This window comes from Nomascus leucogenys, chromosome 14, assembly GCF_006542625.1.
Source record: "Nomascus leucogenys isolate Asia chromosome 14, Asia_NLE_v1, whole genome shotgun sequence".
NCBI classification, from domain to species: Eukaryota; Metazoa; Chordata; class Mammalia; order Primates; family Hylobatidae; genus Nomascus; species Nomascus leucogenys.
The window spans coordinates 84756940-84774952 of record NC_044394.1 but is presented as its reverse complement, the minus strand read 5'-3'; the positions used below and the strand labels follow the sequence as shown (position 1 = coordinate 84774952).

Here is an 18013-nt window from a genome sequence, read left to right as displayed (position 1 = left end):
AGTGGTGCGATCTTGGCCCACTGCAGCCTCCGTCTCCCAGCTTCAAGCGATTCTCCTGCCTCAGCCTCCCGAGTAGCTGGGATTACAGGCGTGTGCCACCATGCCCGGCTAATTTTTGTATTTTTAGTAGAGACGGGGTTTCACCATGTTGGCCAGGCTGGTCTCGAACTCCTGACCTCAGGTGATCTGCCCGCCTCGGCCTCCCAAAGTGCTGGGATTACAGGCTTGAGCCACCGTGCCCAGCCTAATTTATTTTTATTTTTCATAAAGACGAGGTCTCTCTGTGTTGCCCAGGCTGGTCTCAAATTCCTGGGCTCAAGCGATCCTCTTAGCCACCCAAAATGCTGGGATTACAATTGTGAGCCACCTCACCAGGCCTGAAAGTTACTTTTTATAATATTGTAGATAGTATCGTGCTTCCTGTTACATCTTTGACTGGCTGACTCCTTGTTATAACATTCTAGTGGCCTCTTGGTTTCTGTCGGGTCCTCTGCAGACCTTTCCCTTTGTCCTCTCTTCATTTTTCTTCCTGTGTTGCAGCGAATGGGCCTCTGGTGCTTTTGGATCTTGGCGATCTTAGCGGACATCTTTCCTTGTCTTGATCGTAACAGGAATTACTAGTCGTTTCTCTGCCAAGGATGATGTGTGCTATAAAAAGCCTTTATCAAGCGGAGAATGTTACTATTCCTAACTTTCTGACATTTAAAAAAATCTTAAGTGGGTGTTGAACCGTTTCAGTGTTTTCAGCATCAATGGAGATGACCGTATGCTTTATTTTATTGGCTTGTGCATGTGTGTTCATAAGTGAGACAGACTTTTTTTCCTTGCTCTGTCTTCATCCAGTTTGGGAATCAAATTTCACCTGGCTCACGAGGGAGCTGGGCAGTGGCCCCTCTTTCCTGGGTTCTGGAAGTTCTCCGAAGGTTATGGCCACTGCTCACTGCAGACTCCACCCACCACTGGGGCACTGGGCCCTTGGCGGGGAGTGCGTGCAGGCAGGCGGCCAGGTGCTGACCTCCGAGCATGCCTGTGTGTGGTTGTGGCCTGACCCTCTCCCTCATGCCTCCCCCCCACCGTGGGGACCTCGTGTCTGTGGGGTCCCTGGCCCTGTGGCTGACTTTTCCTTTGTCCCTGTCCTGACCCCGCATCAGAGCCCTGCACCTGGGCTGCTGGAGCCTGACTTCCTCAGCTTCCTCACCTGCAGAACTAGGGTGTTCGTGGCATTTATGGATTTTGTGCCAAAAGAGGCAGACTGGGGGACTGTCATGCAGCTCCTGGGGGACTGTCACGCAGCTCCTGGGGGACTGTCGTGCAGCTCTTGGTGACAGGGATGGGAGGAGGCTGTTTCCTAGCCCCTGTGTCTCCTGAGGGCCAGGCTGCCAGCTGCCGGCCACAGCCCAGGGGCTGGGTCGGAGCTTCCTGAGCTCCTGCTGACCTAGTGGGCCTGGAAGGCCCCCATGCCTCTATCTCTTGTGGACATTTGAAATATTTGTGTCTGGGCCGGGTGCGGTGGCTCACACCTGTAATCCCAGCACTTTGGGAGACCGAGGAGGGCAGATCACCTGAGGTCAGGAGTTTGAGACCAGCCTGGACAACATGGCAAAACCCTGTCTGTACTAAAAATACAAAAATCAGCCGGGCGTGGTGGCAGGTGCCTGTAATCCCAGCTACTCGGGAGACTGAGGCAGGAGAATTGCTTGAACCCGGGAGGCGGAGGTTGCAGTAAGCCGAGATCGCGCCACTGCACTCCAGCCTGGGCGACAGAGTGAAACTCCTTCTCAAAAAAAAAAAAATAGAAAACAAGAAGTGGCCAGGAGGGCTCTGTGCACATCACCCCGGCCTAGGCCGTCCCCTGGGCACTCACGCTACGTGTCCCGGACCTCAGGTGAGGTCAGGAGTTCACTTCGTCCTCCTCTGGTCACTTCTGAGTGAAGCAACCTCGTGCCTCCCTCTTGCTTCCCGGCCACACACCTAGGAGGGCAGAGGCCGGGCGTCTGCACCGCGTTGGATGTGGGGGCTCCCATCTAGCCCGGCGTCAGAGTCCAGCCCCTCTGCTTTCTGTCCCCCTGGCTGTCCTGGGACTGTCCCTGTTGAGTGGACAAGGGAGTAGGGAGTGAGGGCGTTGGGTCCATTCTAGGACTATGATGGTGTTGGCACCCGTCCTCCCTCTGGGAACTCTGCCAAACTCTGCACTGTGACACCTGAGTCCCCATGAAGCGCTCGTGCCCCTCAACCCGTGTGCTCTGGGTGAGCAGGGGCTGACCCCCTCTAGGCCTGCTCTTGTGGGGACCCCTCAGTGTGAGGGACACAGTGGCTGTCACGTTCTCCCATTCTAGAGGTGTGGGCCTCAGCCCCTTCCCTCCGTGCCCAGGCTGGGTCTTGTCTGCAGAGCGTGGGGCGTGGAGCATGGGGCTCGCAGCCCAGAGCAGTGCCCGCCAGTGCTTGCCCGTCGGGAGGCGCTGTTGGGGTGGGGTCCCGGCTGGCAGGAGGGGTCCAGGGGAGGGAGCGTGTGCCTGGCCTGCACGGCGTGCCGAGGGCCTTTGATCTGGGACTCGGGCAGCTGATTGATGGAGGACGTCCTGCCCGCCCCGCGCCTCCCGTCACTGCCAGCCGCACACGCAGAGGGCCCGAGGCCACATGCCGCTGCTGGGTCCCTTTCAGTGTTGGGGGGAGGGGAGAAGGGAACAAAACAGAACTTTTTTGGGGAACTTCAAAGGTACACTTTAGTAAGCAAAAAGAGTTTCCAAGTTTCCCATTAATGTTTTGCCTGTGTGTGGTTTTTGGATTTAAATAAAGAGTCAGAAGAAAGAGACAGGATAAAATACAGGCAGGTCCTCAGCCGAGGCCCGGGGTGGTTCACAGACCCGGGCGGTTCCTGCCTTTGATGTCAGGCATTAATTATTAGAAGGTAGTTTTACTGGCGATCAGAACCGGGCGCTGGGAGAGGCTGGGGCTGCCCGGCGCCCCCTGGCCCTGTCTTTGAAGTGCCTCCACTGGCCAGGAGGCCGCCCTGCAGGCCTGTGCTGGGCTGGGACGCCAGTCCCAGCAGACGCCCCCCACAACTCGGCCTCCCGGCAGCTGGCACAAGGGCCGCTCCTGATCAAAGGCTGGGTCTGCCCGCACGGGCTGGTGGCTGCTGCCCTGCCTGCCCCTCCCACCTCGGGGGTGAACCTTGCTCCTGGAGCCGGGGCCTGGGGTTTCCTCAGCACCCCTGCTCACACCCAGCTCTCTGTGGCTGACAGCCCGTGTGGGACTCGTGGGGCGGGGAGGAGCCTGTCCCAGGGTTTTGGGGGTAAACCAGCGGGGAGGAGGCTGGGCCTGGAGCGAGTCATGCACTGGGTGTGGTGAACGCACCCTGCCTGGGACCCCCGTGTGCCTGGCAGGGCAGGTGCTGTTGTCCCTGGCCAGTAGGTATGGGGCCGGGGCTCCTGCCCCTGGACCCTGACACCAGGCTAGACAAGAGCCCCCACATCCAACGCGGTGCAGACTCCCATCCCTGTGGCCAGCCCAGTCAGTGGCCAGGGTGGCCCAGGTTATGCCTCATGGGTGTCTGAGGACAACCCTGGGCTCTGAGGCAGGGCCCAGGCTGTCCCTAGAGGCGCAGCCTGTGGCCTTGATTGGAATGGCCACCAAGCATGGCTGGCAGATGGGTCAGTGACTTTGCAGGTGGCTGGCTGAGTCCCGGCTGTTTAGAAGCCTGGTGACTGACAGGCGCTTGTGTTTTGGTGAGGAATCCCGGGGGGTGGGGGGTGGATGCTCACCACTGGGGCTGTGGGGAGAACCGGGAGTGTGGAGCTCCGTACTGGGTGAGTCGGCTGCTGCAGGGCGCAGACCCCACTGGCCCCTCCTGGCCTGGACTCCCTCCCTGTTGGGCCCAAGATCCTCTGGTTGGGATTGTTCCAGGAACTCAGGTCAGGGGCCCCGTCAGCCCTTCCCGAGCTCCCCCAGGAGCAGCCTCCAGACTCTGCCCTGTGGATAAGCCCCCTCGCCAAACCGCTTTTCCTGCCTCTCCAGGGGTGTTGGTGCGCTTTATCCACGGTGACACATGCCTGCTGCACTGTAACGTGTCCAACTCCAGGCAGGCTCATGGTCAGCCCAGGCTGTAGCAATCCTGTTCTTATTTTTCTTTTCTTTTTTTTTGAAACGGAGTCTCGCTCTATTGCCCAGGCTGGAGTGCAGTGGCGCGATCTCGGCTCACTGCAAGCTCTGCCTCCCAAGTTCACACCTTTCTCCTGCCTCAGCCTCCTGAGTAGCTGGGATTGATTACAGGTGCCCGCCACCTGTAATTTCTGTGTTTTTTGTAGAGAAGGGGTTTTGCCAGGTTGGTCAGGCTGGTCTCGCACTCCTGACCTCAGGTGATCCACTTGCATTGGCCTCCCAAAGTGCTAGGATTACAGGTGTGAGCCCTCTGCCCAGCCTATTTTTATGTTTATTTTTATTTTTTGAGACAGAGTCTCTGTCGCCCAGGCTGGAGTGCAGTGGCATGATCTCAGCTCACTGCCACCTCCAACTCCCGGGTTCAAGTGATTCTGCTGCCTCAGCCTCCTGAGTAGCTAAGAGGTGCCCACCACCATGCCCAGCTAATTTTTGTATTTTTAATAGAGGTGGGGTTTTACCATGTTTTTCAGGCTGATGTCAAACTCCTGACCTCAGGTGATCCGCCTGCTTCGGCCTCCCAAATTGTTAGGATTACAGGCGTGAGCCACCGCACCCGGCCTGTTTTCATCTTTTTAAAATAACTTTTTTTTTTTTCGAGACAGGGTCTATGTCGCCCAGCCTGGAGTGTGGTGGTGCGATCTCTGCTCTCTGCAACCTCTGCCTCCCGGGTTCAAGCGATTTTTGTGTCTCAGCCTCCTGAATAGCCTCCTGGGATTACAGGTGCCCGTTTAGTAGAGATGGAGTTTTGATCATGTTGACCAGGCTGCTCTTGAACTCTTGACCTTAGGTGATCTGCTCGCCTTGGCCTCCCAAAGTGCTGGTATTACAGGCGTGAACCACCGCACCCGGCCTAAAATAACTTTTCTTGGCTGGGTACAGTGGCTCACACCTATAATCCCAGCACTTTGGGAGGCTGAGCTGGGAGGATCACTTGGGCCTAGGGGTTTGAGACCAGCCTGGGCAACATAACGAGATCCCATCTCTACAAAGGAAATTTAAAAATTAGTAGGGCGTGGTGGTGTGTGCCTGTAGCCCCAGCTACTTTGGAGGCTGAGACGGGAGGATTGCCTGAGCCTGAGAGATCGAGGCTGCAGTGAGCTGAGATTGCACCGCTGCATTCCAGCCTGGGCAACAGAGCGAGACGCTGTCTCAAAACAGAAACATCTCTGCTTTGGGCCTTCCTTGTTGGCCTCTCCCCAGCCACGTGGCCGGTCGCTGGCAGGCCTGGGCCATGGGCATCGGTGCGGATGTGGTGCTCAGCCTGGGGGAGGCGCCGTCTCCTCTGGGTGGGATTCGAGGCCCGATGCCTCTGCTTGGTGCAGGAGGGATGTTGTGCTGAGGGTGTTCCCTGTGCTTTGGATGTAAAATTTGGGCATGGGGTTTGTGGTGTCTTCAGAGGCAGTCCCGCCTGCGTCGTGTGTGTGCGCCTGTCCACGCCGGTCGCAGCAGTCTCCCCACGGAGCCCGCGCCCGCGCCCAGGCCCGCCTCTCGCCCTGGCACAGCCTCTCCTGCTGTGCACGTCCCAGGCCTTTGATGGTGTCCACGTGCTCCGCCGCCTGCCTCCGAGGGTGGTCGGGGCGCTGAGTAACTCGGGAGGTTTGGCCCGTGTCTGGCGTAGTGATTCATTTAAGCTCGGAGCCTCCGGGGGAAACTCCACACTCCCTCTCACCGGAGCCCCGGCGGGGCAGGCCGGGCCGAGACGGGGGAGGGAGGGAGGCCGGGAGGGAAAAACACAAACCCTCAGAGACGCTGGAAACTCTGAGGTTGGGGCCACCTCCGAATGGGTTCACATTTTTCCTCTGTGTGTCATCACATCCTGGAAAATTACTGTCAAGAAAAGGAGACCTCTGGGCAGTGTCCCGGCCCGTGTGCATGCCCCTGGCGCCCTCACCCCGCAGCCCCCAGCCTCCCTCCTCTCAGTTTCCCAGCTCAGCCGCACAGGGATACCCCAGCACTGTCTGTCCTTAGGCTGCGCGCCCGCAGGGCTGCCCCCGGCATCCCCGACAGCGTCCGTGTCCTCAGTCCTGCCCGTCCTTTCTGGCCTTTCTCCGGCCCTGTTCCAGTTTCAGGGCATCTGGATAAATGGTTAGCATCGTTGTGGTCCGGTCCTTGCGGCCCTCCTGGAGGCCGTGACCTGGGGGTCCACCGGGGGCCTGGGTGTGCAGGAGACAGGAAGGGGCTAAAGGGGCAGAAGCATGCGGGGGCTTCACCTGCAGGAGGAGTCGGGTCTTCCACAGCTGCCTGGCCACCCTTGGAGCCTGAGAGGCCAGCACCCCTTTCCCTCATGGTGCCGGCTGGACCCTCCATGCTCTGTGCCTCCTTGCGTGTCATGTGGCAGCCATAGTCACCCCCACCCTGTGGCGTATTTTGAGCTTCCGGGGAGCTCAGCACACACAGCCCCTGTGAGAGCGCCGGCGCCGGCTGCTGGACCCTGCCGTGCCCCTGGCATCGCCCCCGTCCTCTGAGACCTCTGGCTCTACCCAGCAAGAGGGGCAGGGTCAGGAAGAAGGGGGTGCGGGGCCTTTGGAAGCCGGGCCCAGGCAGTGAGGAGGAAACCAGGCCGGGCTCAGCATGGCGAGCTCCTGGTGGGGGCACTGGTGTCCGGGGGCATCAGTGGCACAGAGAAGGTTCTAGGCTCCGTCTCCTGAACCTGTCTGGAAGAGCCCAGCTGCTCCCATGGACCTGCAACCTGCTGCTCGGGGCCAGGGGTCTGGGCCTCTTTGCATCGGCTCAGGGGAGGCCATCCGCGGCTGGGCGAGGGTCAGCGGCCGTTTGGATGCCCCGGCAGCCGCGGGGCTCTTGCCTCTGCCACAGCAGGCAGCGTCCGAGGTGGCACGGGCTTTGGGGAGCAGCAGAAGGCCTGGGGGTGCCGAGTGCTCCGGAAATATTGCTGGTTCTTCTGGGGCAGTCCTGGCCTGCTGGGCAGAGCAGAACACGGCCTCCACTCAGTGGCGGGGTGGGTCGCCGGGGTGGCGGAAACATGAGGCCGCGTGAAGTGGGCATCAGCTGGGCTCTGGAGTTTGGGCCCGGAGGCCTGCGGGGCAGTGGTCCCCCGGCTCTTGCTGCCCTGTGGTTCAGTTCCTCCTGCTGCTGCGCCTGTGTGCCCTGCAGGTCGGCAGGTCTTGTGAGAGGCCTCATCTGAGATGGGAAGCCCCACGCAGGCTTCTGGAAGGCTCCTCCTGGCTCTCAGCCCCGTTGGCTGAGTGAGACTGACCCCAGCAGCTTCCTGAGGCTTGGCAAGGCACCCAGGGACACCTGGCGGCCACACACCTGGGGGACCCCACCAAGACTGAGACCCAGGTTGGGGCCCCCCGCACTGCTGAGGTTTGGGCCTCATTCCCCGCTGGCCCTCCCTCCCCTTGGGAGCTTTCCAGGTGGGGATGTTCGTAGGGACAGTGGTACGGCATCCAGTTGCCTCCTCCCTGAAACCTGCAACCCGAACCTCACTCAGCACAGAGAATTGGGGGCCAGACCACGGCGGACGGAGGCGTCCTGCTGACATAGCCCCTGCCGGGACGTGGGAAGGGGCCGAGGCACAGCTCCAGCCCCAGCGTGACCGAACATGTGGGAAGACTGTCCGGGTACTTGGGGACAGCAGGGACATTTCCAGCATGGGTGTGTGAGAGCCACCTACCCCATGCGGTGCGCCCTGGTGTGATGCTGGCAGCTGGGACAAGAGTCCTTCTCTCAGCAGATGCTCCTGTGCTCCTGGGGGACAGTCTGTGGTTTTCTTTTGTGTGCACATGCGTGCTTGGTGTGTGTGCATGTCCTTGTGTGTGCACGTGCGTGCTTGGGTGTGTGTGCGTGTCTTTGCATGGGCACGTGTGCTTGGGTGCATGCAGGTGTGTGTATATGCATGTCTGTGTATGCACATGTGTGCGTGCATGTTTGCCCCAGAGCGGAAGGAAAGTGAATGCAGCCGAATGATCACATCTGCGTGAGGGGTGTTCACTGTTGTGTCTGCCAATCTTTCTGTGGAATGAAATATTTCAAAATAAGAAATTGTGGGGAAAGAGAAAGGAGGGTGCTTGTCTCTCTCCTTGCGTTCTGCTCCTCCTTCCTGTGTTGGAGCCTCCAGGACGCCTCACCCCAGGTTGACGTCATTTTTGGCCTGCAGAGGCAGCCCCTTTCATTTCTCCAGGCACCAGCGAGGAGGCTGGGCTGGGGGGACGGGAATCCCCCAGGGGGCCAGGGCTTGACTCCCCTGCAGGGCCCTCGCTGTCGCTTTTTTCTCTCAGGATGTCTCATCCCTCAACCTCTGTTCTCCATCCAAAGGCATCTCTGTGAAGCCACCTGGCGCGGGAGCGGCGCTGATGCCACAAATGCGGACCAGGCTGCTGGGCAGAGCTTGCCAGTCAACAGGGCTGGGTGTGGCTGGGGCAGCCCTGAGACCCCAGGCCCTGCCGCTGCAGCTCCCCCTTCCTGGCCCCTCTTCTCTGTGGGACGGAAAGGCTCTCTCCTGGGGAAGGCTCGGAGCTGAGCTGATGGGTGTTTGAAGTTTCTCCACACACAGGGTCCCCTGGCATCTCCCTCTTGTCATTTGGTGGCCAAGTGACATTTCCCAGCATCCCTGCTGCAGATGCCATCTGTTCTCGGGGGAGACTCAGGTGGCCTGGGCCCTTCTGGTAGCTGCTTATCCAGCCTGACCCCAGGCTTCAGCAAGGCTGCTCCAGATCGAGGCCTCTCTGCCCAGGTGAAGGGCGGGTGTGGGAGGTTTCCGTAGAGGCCGCTCTCCCCTGCTACCCTGGCCCTGTGTGGGACCCTGGGTCTATCTGATAGACAGGCTTCCTGAACCAGGCCCTTGGGATGACGGGTAGGAATCTAGGGTGGATCCACAGGAATTAGAGATTTTATCTGTTTCGTTTTCCAAATGAAATTCAACAGCCCCTTAGCAGCATGACGCTGATGGTCTGGTCCCCTATGGCTCCCATCCTGGAGGCGCCCTGGTGTGGGCTGTGGGCCTGGGGGTCCTTGGCACTGTCCAGTATGTGGACGTGCCAGCAGCCCACGTTTCCCCCAGTGACCCCCAGGCTATGCCCTGGACATGGCCGTCTGAGCACGTTGTGTCCTGGGGGCAGGGCCCCTTCTGGTGGTCAGGCTCAGTTCGAGCCCATCAGGGGTGCTCTGCCTGCTTGGGGAGACAGCGTGGCTTCTGGGGGCTCCTCCAGGGAGGCTCTGGACCAGGCTGCAGAGGATGCCAACCTGCCACAGGCTGGCCTGGCTGCTCATGGACATGGTGGTTCTTGGCCCAGGGTCTCTCCCCTGGGAACCCAGGCGTGCTCGCAGCCCTCTGGAATGCAGGCGCTGGGGCTGTGGGGGGCCGCTTGGCGCCTGGCATCTTGTTATAAAAAGCTCTGGCACAGGCTGCTCTCAGTGGCTGCAGGATGGTTGTGGCTTTGGAAGGGAGCCCCCAGGGGCCTTGGTCAGCCACCTGTGGGCCCCACTGCTGGGTCGTGGTCAGCCCTTGCTGGCTGCCCTGCCACGACGCTGCCGAGGCCAGTGGAGCTCCCGCCAGGCTCCCGTGACGAGTCATGATGGAGCCACATGCTGGGTGTCTGCAGGGCCCTGTCGCCCACAGCAGTCAAGGTCTCAGGTGTGTCTGGAGGGCAGCCCTGGAGACACCTGGGACAGGTGTACCTCTGGCAGGCGCACCCTGGCAGTCACCTAGTGTGGGCATGGTGGGAGTGCTGGAATGCTGTGCAGGGCAGGAGGCAGCAGCCTGTGGCTGCGTGGGAGACTGCAGGGGAGATGAGACGGGACCAGGAGGATTGTTCCCCGGGCCTGCCAAGCCATCCCCAGGTGTTGAGAGTGGGAGGTAGGGGTGGGAGCCCAGAGCCAGCTCCAGGCCACCCCCACTCCCGACAGCTCTCAGCTGTTGTGTGAGGGGGACAGGGCCGAGTGTGGGTCGGCGCAGTGCTGAGGTGTCCCACGCACTCCAACACTGGGCTGAATGCATTGAAATCACTGCCCAGGGCTCCGCAAGCTACACGGCCCAGCTTTGTCAGTTTCATCGCTGTTGATGCCAATTAGGGGTGACGCTGTCCCTTCCGCATCCCAGGGTGGGCAGAGGGAGGGGCCGGCTTGTTCCCTGGGGGCAGGCGTGCATGGAGTCAGCCTGGCCATGGAGCTGTGGCCAAGAGGGCAGTGGGGGCAGTGGGGGCAGCGGGGGCAGCTGGACTGGGGTTTTTGCCAACGCTCTAATTTGGCGGCTGTCGCCACCCCTACCCCCCATGGAGACCCTGACGTGGCCTGAGCCAGACTCCAGGGGCCATGTGCCCTGCTGGGGAGCAGGGGCTTAGCGTCAGGTCTGGTGCACTGACTGGGAGGGGAGGTCTCCAGCCCTGGACAGGGCCCTGAGTGGGGTGGGGGCCCCCAGCTGCTGTGCCCAGCCCTGCCTCCAGGACCTGGCCTTGGCCCTGCGCTGGCCGGGGCCAGGGAGGGAGTGGGCCCAGCTCCCAAGTCCGTGTGACCACCTCGGCTGGGGGCACCGACAACCCGGGGTGCGGAGGGCCCAGCCTGTGACACCCGCCGTCAGCCGCGCCCTCTGCCTCCAGCCCGTGGACCAGGAGCCCGTGGACTGGGAGCCGGTGGACCGGGAGCCGGTGGTGTGCCACCCCGACCTGGAGGAGCGGCTGCAGGCCTGGCCAGCAGAGCTGCCTGATGAGTTCTTTGAGCTGACGGTGGACGACGTGAGAAGACGCTTGGCCCAGCTCAAGAGTGAGCGGTGGGTGCCCCCTCGGTGCCTCCCGGCATCTTTGCGCCAGGGTTTGCCCCATCGGGTGATTGTGCTGCCCACCGTCCCCGGGTGCCAGCACCGGCTCCTGGCCCAGGTCCCTGACAGGCTGCCCTTAACAGAACCTCAGAGGGTTGGGGCCCACGGAGGGGCGTCCAGACCTTCCTGCCTTGTGTGGGGAGAGCAGCCCACTCCCACCCTGGCGGGTACAGGTGAGGAGCCCGGGGCCTGTTGCCGGGGCCCCCATTCTGACCAGAAGCCCTGTTCCTTCTTCTCCTCACCACAGGAAGCGCCTGGAAGAAGCCCCCTTGGTGACCAAGGCCTTCAGGGAGGCGCAGATAAAGGAGAAGCTGGAGCGCTACCCAAAGGTCTGCGGACTACAGGGGCCCGCCACGCCTGGCTAATTTTGTTTTTGTATTTTTAGTAGAGACGGGGTTTCACTGTGTTAGCCAGGATGGTCTCGATTTCCTGACCTCGTGATCCGCCTGCCTTGGCTTCTCAAAGTGCTGGGATTACAGGCGTGAGCCACAGTGCCTGGCCTTTTTTTTTAATTAATTAATTTATTTATTTTTATTTTTTATTTTTTTGAGATGGAGCCTTGCTGTTGCCCAGGCTGGAGTGCGGTGGTGTGATCTCACCTCACTGCAACCTCCGCCTCCCGGGTTCAAGCGGTTCTCCTGCCTCAGCCTCCCAAGTAGCTGGGATTTCAGGTGCCCGCTACCACTAGCTCAGCTAATTTTTGTGTTTTTTTTTTTAACTAGAGATGGGGTTTCACCATGTTGGCCAGGCTGGTCTCAAACTCCTGACCTCAGGTGATCTGCCCGCCTCGGCCTCCCAAAGTGCTGGGATTACAGGCGTGAGCCACCGCACCTGGCTGAATGAAACTTTAAACAGCACATTTGAGCCAGGTGTAGTGGCTCACGCCTGTAATCCCAGCACTTTGGGAGGCCGAGGCGGGCGGATCACGAGGTCAGGAGATCGAGACCATCCTGGCTAACACGGTGAAACCCCGTCTCTACTAAAAATACAAAAAATTAGTCGGGGGAGGTAGCACACGCCTGTAGTCTCAGCTACTCAGGAGGCTGAGGCAGGAGAATGGCGTGAACCCGGGAGGTGGAGCCTGCAGTGAGCCAAGATCGCGCCACTGCTCTCCAGCCCGGGTGACAGAGTGAGACTCCGTCTCAAAAAAAAAAAAAAAAAAAAAAAAATACAGCACATTTAAACACAGGTCAATGTGGTTTTAGAACACAGGCTGCTGTGCACACGCACGGCACTTGGCTGTCTCCGTGTCCAGCCTGCCACAGGGGAGTCGAGGCCCAGGCCCTGACTGGGGGTGGCTGCTTCTGCCTGCCCCAGCCCTGGTGTCCATGGCCCAGCGTGGGCCAAGTGGGGAGGCCATGACCTGGTCCCTGGTGCAGTTCCGGCCGTCCCTCCAACCCCTCCACTTGTCTGGCCTAGGTGGCTCTGAGGGTGCTGTTTCCTGACCGCTACGTCCTACAGGGCTTCTTCCGCCCCAGCGAGACAGGTAGGCAGCGCAGCGGGGTGTCCGGGGATGGGGGGCGGGGACCCACGGCGCCTCTCCCGGCTCCTTCCTTCCAGGCCACAGGACTGTAGCTGCCTGGCCTGCGGGCTCCAGGGCACTGGCTGGGTGCGGGTGCTGGGGTCCCCTTGGGGGTGCAGAGGCGTCCCAGTTCGCAGAGTGTCAGGCAGGCTGGGCGCTCGCTCCAGGTGCCTGGCCCCAGCTCAGGGAGCCCGTGGTCCTGAGTGCTCACGTCGCCCACCTACTGGGCATGGGTGGGGCAGAGGGGCATCCAGAGGAAGGCACCATACCCCGGGAGGAGGGTAGTGGTGCTGTGACATTCAGGGGCTTGTGACCTGTACCCCAGATAGCTGGGCGGCAGCAGCCCAAGGTCGCAGGGCCCTCCCCCAGGGAAAGGGAGGCGCTCAGGCTGGGGCGGGGGTGAGGCAGCGGGGCAGCAGGTGGCAGTGGGAGTGCTCTCCAGCAGGGCGGGGGTCCCAAGTGTGGCCCGCACGGTGGCCCAGCCGAGCACCTGGAGTGCTGTGTGGGAACAGGGCTGAATTCCCACCTCTCGGGGAAAGGCCCAGGAGGGTGGGAGCAGTGGTGCTGGGGCAGCCCGGGGCTGGCGTGGTGGAAGAGCTGTCTGTATGCTCTTTTTCTCTTCTGCAGTGGGGGACTTGCGAGACTTCGTGAGGCGCCACTTGGGGAACCCTGAGCTGTCGTTTTACCTGTGTACGTTTTTTCTCCTGAGCCCACTCCTGCCTCCAGTGCTCGGGGCCTTGGTGCTGTGGGCACACCGCCCCTCCCAGCTGGGGCTCGTGGCAGCTTCTCCACAGGAGCAGCATCTGTGGCCTCCCGCCCAGCTGCCTCCTGCAGCCCATGGTGTCTGTGTGGAGACCTAGGAGGGCCCTTCTCCCCGAGCCGGGCGGTGGGAGCCAGGCTTCCTGCCTTCTGTCTCAGCGCCCTGCTCCCCTCTGGAGCCCTGCTGCACCCCAGCCTGGTCCTCACCCCTGGGGCTCAGGCCACTCCTGCCCGAGGGCTGTGGGAAGGGTGGGTGGACAGGGAGCGGCTGGCCTCCCTTGGAGGGCATCTAGGTGGCAGAGGGTTAGGCTGCCCACCGCAAGGGGAGCCGGGCTGCACGGGTGGTGTCCCCTGCAGGTGGGCCTGCCCTGCACCGGCCCTTCCGAGCCCTCAGCTGGGGTTTCTGCAGCAGGAGTGTGGGCATAAGGCATGCTTGTGAGGGGCTCTTCTGCCCCACTTGAGGCGTCACCCCCATCTTCAGGCCTGTCTTCTTTCGGGAGCATGAGCGAGGACCCCGGTGCTTCCTAACACAGTCATCACCTTCTCTCCTCAGTCATCACCCCTCCAAAAACAGTTCTGGATGACCACACGCGGACCCTCTTTCAGGTACCTGAAGGCCTCCCTGGGGTGCTGTGGGGCGGGGCCCTCCAGGGAGGGCAGGACGAGAGGGTGAGGCCTGCGGTCAGGAAGGAGTGGCCTGGCAGGCGCTGGGGCGGGATAATAAAGCCTTTGAGAGCTGGTGGGTTCAGAGGGGGCCGTGCGCCTCTGAAGTTGTTTCTGACAGGGCTTTCCAGCCTCCTCTGCTTCCTGCCTGGCCACGGGTGGGAAAGGGCCTGCTAGGCAGCCTGCCTGAACTCAGGCCGCTTGGAGGTCTCAGCCCCCCTGGGCTGCTGTGCTGGGGCCAAGGCGGCACCAGTCCCTGCCCAGGGGTCTGGGTGAGGAAGGGCCCGGCAGGCCTCGGAGCAGGGCTCGGGGAGCCCCAGAGGGACCAGGCCCTCAGCTGGAGGCGGCCGCCTTGGGCTTCAGCTGCCAAGCCCGTGTTCCTGCCCCTTCCCCCTGCCCGGCCTCTCCCGCTGGCCCCCTGGCCCCTGCTAGGAATGCCCCGGTGCCCATAGCTGTCCGCTGCTTCTGTGGGTCCCTGCCGCCTCCCTGAGGGCTCCTGAGGGTGGGGCCAGGGTGAAGGTGCCGGGTCCCCAGCCCTGCTGGGCCGCCCTCCAGAGCCAGGAGCAATGAATGTCCTGTCCTTGGCCTGTGGGAGAGCTGCCTGGGGCCTTCCGAAGCTCTCTGGCCTAATGGTTTCCTCTTCAAAGCCTCTTCAGATATTTTAATTAGCAACAGAGGCGGTTTTTTTTTTTAAGTGGCCACAGCCCTCTGCAGAGGCCTGGGTTGGAGGTGAGAAGCTTGCTGGCTGCCTGGGGCCTCAGCCACTTGCTGAGATGGGGCAAGAAGGCTGGCAGCTGCCAGGGTGACCAGGAGCAGGACTGAGCGGGATCCCCTGCAGCGGAGGCAGGGGAGGGTGAGACAGTCCCCTCTCAGCCCCTGAGCTGCCGGGCCAGCTCCGGGCCTCCTTCCTCCGTCTCCATCCCCTCCCTTGCTGGCCAGCCAGTTGATAAACATTGAATTTGGAAGATGCCTTGGGATGGAGGAGGACCAGTGCCCAGGCCTGCAGCCCACCCTCCCACTGGGAGGCCCCTGAGAGCACTGGGTGCTGCTGCCCCGTTTCTGGGGATGCTTGGCTTCCCCACCAGCCACTGTCTCCTGCCCTCCGTCAGCTCGGCTCTAGCCTCCGGGCCTCTCAGGGTGGTGTCCCCGGTGACGTGCCTGCCTGCCTGCCGTCAGAGAGCTGGCGGGGCTGAGGGAAGGAAGCCTGCCTCCCTGCAGGCAAGCAGGCAGTGAGGGCAGAAGCACCAGCTTTCATGTCTCTGGCAGAGCCCTGCTCTGGCTGCGTGCTGCCTGGGGAGTGTCCAGGGGCCGGCCCCCTGCTTCCTAGAGGGACGGCGTGCGTGGGTGTGGGGGCTCAGGTAGCCCGGCAGCCGTCTGTGGCCCTGGCCCAGGAGAGCGCAGGTTTTCTGGGAGGGCTGGGAGGAGGCGGCCAGGAGTGAGGACAGGAAATTGTGAGCAGTGTGGGGGCACCACTGTGGGGAAAAAAGCTCCCCACCCCTGCCTGAAACCTGCTTCCTGGTCCTGGGCGTCGGGGCTGGCACTGCCCTGGTGTCCTCGCACGGTCACCTCTGTGTGCGGTCCACGTCCTCATGTCATAAGGAAGGTCACCCTGGGCTAGGCCCACCTTTGATGTCACGGTCACCTCACTTATCTCTTCAAAGGCCCTGCTGTTTGGGCTTCCTTCCATTGGCTTTGGGGGGGCAAGCCTGGCTCCTAACACCCTCCGTTTGTTGGAGCTCTCAGGTTGCCTCCGGGGACCCTCTGCCAGGACACAGGCCACCCTTGCCGCCTGGTTCCCCACTCCCCAAGCCACTCACCTGGCAGGGCGTGACTGGCACTTCTGGCCTGAGTGCCTGCTGGGCACCCGCCCCTAGCCAGTTCTGTCCTCCTTCCTTTCCACCCAGGACAGCCCCGTCCTGCACTGCCATGTCGCCCACTGCTGGGGCTTCTCTGGGACTGACAGGCCCCCTTCCTTCCACCCACCAGGCCCTACCCCACCTGGACCCTCTGAAATGTTCCTCCTTGACAAATGGTCTTGCAGAAGGCGGGATGGCTCCTGCGGCCCCCACTCCTGCTCTGTGGGTGGACGCCCCATCTCTCCCTGCCCAGGCACCGTGGTGCCTTCTCCCTCCTGGGCACCGTGGTGCCACCTCCCTCCCAGACACCATGATGCTGCCTCCCTCCCAGGCACTGTGGTGCCATCTCCCTGCCCAGGCACTGTGGTGCCGCCTTCTTCCCGGGCGCTGTGGTGGCGCCTCCCTCCCGGGCGCTGTGGTGCCGCCTCCATCCTGGGCATCTTGGGCTGCAAGGGCTCCTCTCTTGGCTTAGTTCCCCAGAGGGTGGTGCCATTCTGGTTGGAGGGGCGGCCGGGCACTGGGCTGCGTGTGCACGCAGCCGCTGCAGAGTCGCTGCCCTGTGGGGCTTGGCGTGCGCCTCCTTTCGGAAGCTCTTCCTGGCAACACTGGGGCAAGGGGTTGGCAGCAGAGAGGCGGCTGGATTTGGGGTCCCAGTGTCCTGGGCAGCAGCCAGGGAGGGACTGGCTCCAGGCCCTCAGGCTGTGTCAGGGCAGGGCGGGCACCCCCACTTCTCCCTGTCAACTGAGGGAGCCAGGCAGGGGCAGCCTGAGACCTTCTGGGACAGTGCTCGTGGGGAGAGGCCCCTCAGCCTGCGCCTCCCTCAAAGGCCCTTCCCGGGCCCTGCTCTGGCTGGGGGGATGGTGTGACCCACCTTCCCTTTCTAGCCCCAGCTTGGTGACCGGGGTGGCTCCATTCACCCTGGGTCCCTTGCTGAAATGGTGCCTGGGAACCAGGGCAGAGAACACCCTTTCCAGCGGTGGGAGATGGAGGCGACGTGGACTCTGGGAGGCTCCTTTTTTGGGGTGCATCCAGAGGCCGAGCCTCTCCAAGCACCGGTCAGCCTCCATGCCACCCAGTCTGCCGACCCTCCTCTCCATCCCCTCGTCCGAGCAGTGGGGACCCCTCCCGAGTCAAGGCTGGCCACAAGCACGTGGAGACAGGCCGGGTAGGCTGCCTGGCTCAGTGCTCCCTGCACAGAGGCGCAGACAGAGCCCAGGTGCCCCAGGCCTGGCTGCCAAGCCTACTTCTCTCTCCTGGCGTTCCCGAATCCTGCCTGCCCCTTTCTGCGCGTCCCGTGGGGCAGTGCTGGTTGAGGGTCCTGGCCTGCGGGGGCTGTGATGAAAACCAGGGGCCTCTCTGCGTCGGTGGCTTCTGAGGGAGCCCCCTTGCCCGGCAGCAGGTGGGATGCAGATGGGGCTGGCCAGGCCTCCTGTGCCCACAGCAGCCTCTGGGCAGTGTCCCCCGGGCTTCTGTGAGCAGCCGCAGCCTGGCTGTGAATCTCGGAGGCCTGGTGGTGGCGGAGCGTGCTCTCCATCTGTGAGAGGCAGAGACCACAGCGGCTCCTGCCGCTGTCCTCCCCGTGCCCCCTTCCTGGCTCCAGAGCTTCCGGCGCCTCTCCAGGGCCACTCGGGCAGCCCCTGCCCACCCCACAGGCCCTTCTCTCCTCACAAGGCTTTGATCCCAGGCGGCACAATTGGGTTTTCAAAGCATTCACGGCCCTTGTTTGTGTCCCTGGGCCCCCGGCTGGAGGCTGAGGTTTCAGCGTTCCTGGGCCTGGCCTTTGAAGCTTCCTCTTATTAATCTTTTAACATCCCCCAGCCCCACCCCCACCCCCAGCCTGTGGCCCTGAGCAGCCTGGAGCCAGGAGGGGGAATCTGGAGCTGGGAGGGGGATACCCCAGCCTGGCAGCTGCACCCCTCCACAATGGTCCCGGCGCATCCGCCAGGACCTGCCACGCCTGGCCCCACCTTCCTCGGGTACAGAGGCCAGAGGAGGGAGGACTGTGAGGCTGCATGGCTTGAGGACCCTCGAGGCCCCAGCCTTCAACTGGCTTGGGGCTTGGGGTGGTCCCATGGAGGGTGCTGGTCCCAGGACGCCCTGGCCTTGCTTGCAGGGATAGGGTTGGTGTCAGCCAGGAAGCTGGGCGATGAGGGGCTCATAGGGCCGGGCAGGCAGAGCCTGCCTGAGGGTGGAGCTGGGGCCTGGCCCTGGGATGTGGCTGCCTCCACAGCAGGGGGGTGCTCTGCCCACGGTGCCCACCTGGCCACTGAGCCCTCCGCCCTC

The 18013-nt window shown here is 62.3% G+C and overlaps 2 protein-coding genes across 2 annotated transcripts in view; both read left to right on the top strand.

The window, feature by feature from the left end:
• LOC100596365 (ASPSCR1 tether for SLC2A4, UBX domain containing) overlaps positions 1–18013 on the top strand; it is a 39954-nt gene that overhangs the window by 21002 nt on the left and 939 nt on the right. The window contains exons 8-12 of the mRNA XM_030827626.1: positions 10713–10882; positions 11178–11259; positions 12350–12416; positions 13080–13142; positions 13765–13817. Of these exons, the coding sequence (XP_030683486.1) occupies positions 10713–10882; positions 11178–11259; positions 12350–12416; positions 13080–13142; positions 13765–13817 (435 nt within the window). The remainder of the gene's footprint in view (positions 1–10712; positions 10883–11177; positions 11260–12349; positions 12417–13079; positions 13143–13764; positions 13818–18013) is intronic.
• LOC115838314 lies at positions 13833–18011 on the top strand. Its single transcript, XM_030827627.1, is given in 2 exon segments — positions 13833–16678; positions 16680–18011. Coding segments are annotated over 2 exon segments (1218 nt in total). The 5' UTR covers positions 13833–15886; the 3' UTR covers positions 17106–18011.